The sequence below is a fragment of the Haliaeetus leucocephalus genome, unplaced genomic scaffold, assembly GCF_000737465.1.
Source record: "Haliaeetus leucocephalus isolate CR32 unplaced genomic scaffold, Haliaeetus_leucocephalus-4.0 Scaffold517, whole genome shotgun sequence".
In the NCBI taxonomy this organism is placed as follows: domain Eukaryota; kingdom Metazoa; phylum Chordata; class Aves; order Accipitriformes; family Accipitridae; genus Haliaeetus; species Haliaeetus leucocephalus.
In genome coordinates, this window is record NW_010972953.1 from 3335377 (window position 1) to 3341587 (window position 6211).

The window sequence follows — 6211 nt, forward strand, 5'->3', positions numbered from 1 at the left end:
GCTGCTGCTGCTGGTCCGTGCGCGGCGGCACCGGCGGATCCGCACGTACCGGGAGCTCCCGGAGCGGCTGCCGGGCCGGCGGAGCGCGCTTTATAAGGCATCCCATGAAGCTCCGGGGTTTCAGCCCACCGGGATACGGTTTAACCTCTTCGGGACCGAGCCCGCCCCGCCGTTTTCCCTCCCCGACCTCCCCTAAATCCCGGGGTGCTGCGGGGGGGATGGAGGAGGGAGCGCTCCGGCAGCCGCTCCAGGGCAGGGGCAGCCCCGGGGGCAGCAAACCCCCGGGAAGGGAAAGGGAAAGGAGGAACGGGAAAGGGGGAGAAAATGCCATCAGCAGAGACCCTAGGGAAGACAGGGGAGCAGGAGGTGACAGGGCACCCATGGGAGACACCAGCTCGCTCTCAGGGGGTCGTTGGGGTTTGCCCATCTTTGCAAAGCACAGACTGGCACCGATGCCAGGGGACCGGGCAGCTGGAAGGGTGCAGGGGTGGTCAGCACTGGGAGCTGGAGGGGATGGAGCAGCCACGGTGGTGGCTGTGTGGTGGGTCACAGGGGTGGTCGCACTCTTCTTCGTGCCAGGGTAACCTGCGCTGTGTGCTAGTTAATGGAACGAGCGTGGATATTAATTAAGGCTCTTCACTAAACGCTCTCCCACGAGTGCTGGTGGGATTGAGGCCAGCCACAGAGCTGTGTCTAGAGCCCAGCTTTCAGCTCAGGCTGAAAACTGCACCATGACCAGCAGACCCCCAGAAGCCCTCGGAGCAGGGAATGTACCCCAGAAACCAAAACTGGTCAGCCAGGAAGGGCCAAGTGATGGGGGATCCCACCTCATCTCACCTGGCACAGGGCAGCGCCTTGGACGAGGTCACAGAGCCACAGCACTGAGGCCAGCAGAAGGGGTTTGCCCAAAGCTCTGTGCCAGCAGCTAAACACCAACCCTCCCTATAGACCACGGCCTTAGGGACCCCCACGTCCCTGCCCATGAGACCGATCAAACACAACCTCGTTTGCACTGAGGTTCAACCAGGAGAGCAGAGCCAGGGGAAGCTGGGCGCTGGTGAAGAAGGCTGGCTCCAGGGCTCACCCAGCTGCCTGGATCCCAAACCCTTTGGGATGTCCTTCTGGGAGTTTAACATCATTTCAGTCTCATCAAAGACTCCCTTTCCCCAGGGCTTTTGCTGGTCCCTCCTGGGAAATACCTGAGCTTCCTTTGGGTTGGCCCCAAGGAAGCAGGAGCTTTGAGGGCCCCAGAATCACCGAGGCGATTCTCAGAGCCCCCTCTCAAGCTTGAGTTGCTGCCCTTTCAGACAGAGGCCCTGGCACATCCCCAGGTTCCCAGACAGCAGGAAGAACCTGCCTCATCCCTCCTTCCCCAGGCAGTCCTGAGCTGCGATCACACACATACACACACGCTCCTGGACAGCCCAGGCGAACGTGGCAGCCAAACCCAACGTGCAAAGCTCTCCCTCAGCAGCACTCCTAAAAATACACACACTGCTACGGTTTTGGCATCCTCCCATCTCTGTGCTCAGGTGCTGGCTGCTGCAGGACAGAGGAGATGCTGGTGATTTGCAGGGTAGAAGCCAAACCACACACCTCCCCACACACTGGAGCCAGGCGGGATGGGGTGAGCGGCACGGCATGGCTGGGCTCACAACTGGGAGCCAGTGCTGCTGCCCAGGAGCCAGCCCTGCCTGATTAACTACAGAAAAGTATTTAAAGTTGGTAAGACCTCCTTAGCAACAGCCACCATCTCCGCAGGCTGCTGATGGAGAAGAAAGGCCGGAGGAAAATACATGCAGGGAAGATGGGGGTAGAGAAGAAGAGGCTGAGAAGAAGGACAACGATACAATGATAGCAGGGCCCAGTTGCTGGTGGTGTTGGGATAGGGCTCAGGACAAAGCCACCACGTCCTCTGGCTGTGCCCAGCCCTGGATGAAGGGTCCAGCTCCTGACTGACAAATGAAACATATTTCCAGTACAGACAAGGGATGTCTGGTCCTGCCCGCGCCCAAGATATAACATTCTCTTCCCCAAAGCTACCTGCATTGCTGCTGAAGGGTTACACTTTCACCCATCTTCCAGGTTCCCCAGACTGAGCCCCACTGTGCTGTCCCCAAGGGCTTCTCCATCCCCTGGAGTGTCACAGGCTCAGATGAGACCCATAAATGATACTCAGGAGTGCAGCATTGTCATCTCATTCTCCCCATAGCTGCAGCAGCCAGCTGCCCCCCAATAAGCCATTCAGGGGGAACACCACACATGGGGGACAGTTTATTTTTCCATTAAAAAAATAGATAACAACTTCACCATCTCCTAACAGATATTACAGTCATCAACACCACAACGTGCAGACTAAATACTGATCTGTGACAATATTCCTGTCCTGGGGCAGAAGGGATGGAGGCAGCAGGCTGGGATGGGGGGGAAGAAGGAGACAGACATGTTTCTTGTGGCCTCAGAGCCTTACCAGGAGGCTTGGTAGGTACAGGACCCATCCACACTTCTCCACAGCCCCAATCCAGGACCCACCAGCCCCCACAGTAGTGCCACACACCAGGAGCAGCACCAGAACATGCCTTCAACACCCACACTCCTGACCTTGCCCCAGGGCAGCCCACAGATGAGTCGGGCAGCCTCTGCCTTCAATTTGGGACCCCAGGCATCACCTCAATATCCAGGAAGGCCAAAAACTCCACAAAGCACCCAAGGTGCTACCAGGGCACTTATGGAGGTCATGCACTTGCTCTGCCAGCTCACACAGGTGATGGGGTAGAAGGTGGCTTCTGGGATCAGACACAGGCTACATCCAGGGGTGGCCTTGGACATTTCTGCTGTCCCCTAAAGTCCCCTGACCAACCCTGGCTGTTCCCAGGAGCAAAAGCAGAGGTGGAAAAGCTAAAGCCGGGCAGAGGGACCCAAGGCAGTGAGACCTCATGGCAGGTGCAGCACCCTGCCCAAGCTCCCCAGCACCCTGGGACCAACCCTGGCCCCTCTGGGCAGCCTTGCAGGGAATTGCCACTGAAGGAAAGACCAGAGCCAGGACTTGGGAATTTTCAGCCTCCCTGGAGGCACCACAAGCAATGAAGGAGGGATCAGCAGAAAGGGGAAAGAGCTGGTTTCAGTGAGGATCAGGGAATGGGCCAGGTGGAGCAGTGGGGAAAAGCAGGGAGAAAGCAGCAGGGCCATGGGAACAGTTGGCCTTGGGGAGCCAGGATGCTCACCACTGGCTGCAGGGAGTCCAGCTCCAGGATGGGAGAGGGTAGATTTGGGGGTAACCTCAAGCCAGCAATACCCAGAGCAGGCTCTACCTGTCAGGGGAGAGCTACAGCCCATGGACTGTGGGCTGCCCAGGACACAGCTGGGAGCAGAGGCAGATGGGTGGCAGGAGGGATGGAGCATGGCTCACACCTGGGGCCAAGCGGTCACAGGGAGGACTCAGCATAAAATAGGGGTGGAAACCATCACAGGGAGCAGAGGTTGGCTGCAGCCAGTCCAGCGATGAGCCCCCAGGGCTCTATTTCTGCATGTCACACTGCAGGAGGAGGACGATGGAGGGGTCGCTCTTTGCTGCCTCCTTGAACTCCTCCAGGGAGATCTGGTCGTCCTTGTCCTTGTCCATCTTTGTGAAGATCTTGTCAACACGCTGCTGGGGCGTCAGCCCATCTTGGTTCATCCTCATCATGATCACAGTCCCCACCATCTTGTAAATGGCCTGCAGCAAGAAGAGAAGCAAAGTACCAGAGCAGGAATTTTGGATGGGCGGAAGGTCCCAGGACAAGGCAGGGGACAGGATTGCTGCTCTGCTGGGACCCAGTTAGCTGCTGGCACAAGCTATGCTGCTGCACAGCTCCAATCAGATGCACACCAGGTACCTTTCAGACAAGGCTCTGGGCAGGAAAACTCATTTTTTGGTGCCAAAAGGGACCCAGTAGGTGTGAAAGCCTGGAAAAAGCAAGCTACCCCTGCTGATTTTAAGCACCAGTACCTCAATGATCTCCAGCATCTCCAAGCGCGTGATCTTCCCATCCCCGTCTAGGTCATACATCTCAAAGGCCCAGTTGAGTTTCTGCTCAAAGGTGCCCCTGGAGGTGACAGACAGGGCACAGATGAACTCCCTGAAGTCAATGGTCCCATCACCATTCTTGTCGAAAGTGCGGAAAGCATGCTGGGCAAACTTGGAGGCATCTCCGTAGGGGAAGAACTGCAGGGAGGAGAGAAGAGAGAGATCGAAATGGGGAGGGGGAGCTTGATGCGGAGGCTGCACCCAAAGCAGCACCCTTGACCCAGCAGGGGCAGGGTGCTCCAGCCCTGCAGGCAGCACTCGGGCCCCTGGCCAGAACCCACCTTGATGTAGAGCTGCTGGAACTCCTCCAGGTTGAGGATGCCAGTGGGACAGTCCTTGAGGAAGCCCTTGTACCACTGCTTCAGCTCCTGCTCGCTGAACTCCGTGCTCCTCACCAGGTCATCCAGCATCTCCGGGGCCAGTTTGCTGCTGTGCTTGCCCATGGCTGCCCCTGGGAGGGAAAACACACGGCTCCTACACACCGGGCACAGGGAGGGTTGGTGTTCTCAGGCTTTCCTCCACCCTGGCAGCTGGCTGACCCTGCATGCCTCTTTCCCACACTAGAGCTGATCCACCCGGTTGATGGGTGTCCATGCACTGCCAAATACTGGGACAGCAACTGTGGCACTGGGGACAGGCTCAGTACCCGTGCTCGGCTGTGGCCCTTGCTGCTGGAGATGTGCAGGAGCTGACCCTAGGGCAGCCCACCAGTGCAGCCAGCAGCATCACCTTCAGTTCCCTCCATCTCCTAGGCTGGTTCCCTTTGGGCTGCAGAAAAACACTCAAAAAGCAACTGAAGACCCAGAACTCCTCACACAGCCTTTACAAGGCCATGATGGCCAGCTGCCCTCTGTAAGGATGGGACAAAGAAGAGGTAACACAAGTCTGCCATTAAAGCAGGGAAAAACCTCACTGGCACCACCTGACTTGCAGCATCCAACTGGCCACAGGGATGCCCGACCTGCTCCTGGCCAGCCCTTGGTGAGGATGGGGTCCATGGCCAGGTACCCCTCTGCCACAGGGCTGCCTGCAGCGCGATGCACTGGAGCACTGACAAGCCCACAGCTGCGTGGGCAGGACGCGGAGCTGCTCCGATACACGCCGTGCCCGCTCCCACGCAGCCTTGGCTGCCGGCACTGCTCAGCCCAAGCAGCAGATGGTTTGCTGAGAGCTCCTGGAGCTTCTTTCTCCATAGAGAAAGTTGAGTAGAAGTTCACCTGGAGCCCAACCAAGCACCATCTCCCTTCCGAGCATCTGATTTCCTGGCCGTGTGGGCTTAGGGGACACGGGGGTACCCAGGGATGGGCACAAGCCTCCCCCCGCAGTGATGCAGGGCTCCTCCTGCTCTCAGCCAGCCCCGCTCCCAGCTAATCCCGCAGGCAGAGGCTGTTTCCTGCCCCATCATCCCACCAGCATCTGTCACCGTCTGCCACAGCAGCGCTTAACCCACCACCCCTCGGCAGCCAGAGCCGAGGAAACGTCCGGACGCCCACAGAACACAACGCTTCTCCAGAGATCCCCAGCTTGGCTGCGGATCTACACGAGCCCTCCTGGCATCACAGTCTGGCTCTAACCTGCAGGGATTGATTAATCCCCGCCATGTACCATGCTCGTGTCCTGCATCTCCCACCAGCTGCGCTGGCAAGGGCGTGCAGCCTCTCTCACCTGCACAAGGGGCAGCTTTTCCTATAAGGGAACAGCAACGAGGACCTTTGCTAGAAGCACCACACCTTATCCCGCAAGCGAAGCCCTCGAAGATGCCAGGACTCAAGAGCATCCTTCGGTCCACCAGATTCCCCTTTCAGAGCAGAACCCAGCGCATGCCATGCACGAACCTCTCTCGTCTCAAAGCGGGGATATATCATCATTGGTCCCAAAACAGGACTAAGGGGGGTCGCTACGGGTGTCGCCCCCGGGGGGGCTGCACCCTGGGCAGCACAGGGCACCCAGCCCCCAGCACCACCCCGACGGATCAGCACCATGGGGACCAGGGAAGGGGCGCAGGGCCCGGCCCCAGGAGATGGATGAGGCGGCCGGCTCCGGCCACCTGCCCCGACGGCAGCTCCGTACCGGGGAACCGGGTCCCGGTGCGGGGAGGGGGGGGCAAACCGGGTCCCAGCCCTGGGTACGGGACTTGGGGGGGGG

At 59.0% G+C, this 6211-nt stretch overlaps 1 protein-coding gene across 2 annotated transcripts; it reads right to left on the reverse strand.

Annotated features, from left to right (window-relative positions):
• Window positions 1–3445: 3445 nt before the first annotated feature.
• Window positions 3446–4514, reverse strand: HPCAL4 (hippocalcin like 4). 2 transcript variants are annotated; one of them, XM_010576067.1, is made up of 3 exons: window positions 4348–4514; window positions 3989–4204; window positions 3446–3715 (listed from the first exon to the last, which is right to left on the reverse strand). In XM_010576067.1, exons 1-3 carry the CDS (start codon window positions 4507–4509, stop codon window positions 3518–3520), a joined length of 576 nt encoding a protein of 191 aa, XP_010574369.1. In that variant the 5' UTR covers window positions 4510–4514; the 3' UTR covers window positions 3446–3517. The 2 variants fall into 2 exon arrangements, with proteins under 2 accessions (XP_010574369.1, XP_010574370.1); XM_010576068.1 differs by lacking the exon at window positions 3989–4204 and having other exon boundaries at window positions 3518–3715; window positions 4348–4509.
• Between the last annotated feature and the right edge of the window lie 1697 nt (window positions 4515–6211).

Excerpts from the sequence above, each read along its gene's own strand:
- HPCAL4 (XM_010576067.1), bottom strand. The coding sequence starts at position 4,509 with ATGGGCAAGCACAGCAGCAAACTGGCCCCGGAGATGCTGGATGACCTG. Across the intron at positions 4,205-4,347 it reads TCCAGCAGCTCTACATCAAG|TTCTTCCCCTACGGAGATGC; the intron begins GTGGGTTCTGGC and ends TCCTCCCTGCAG. Across the intron at positions 3,716-3,988 it reads AGATGCTGGAGATCATTGAG|GCCATTTACAAGATGGTGGG; the intron begins GTACTGGTGCTT and ends TTCTTGCTGCAG.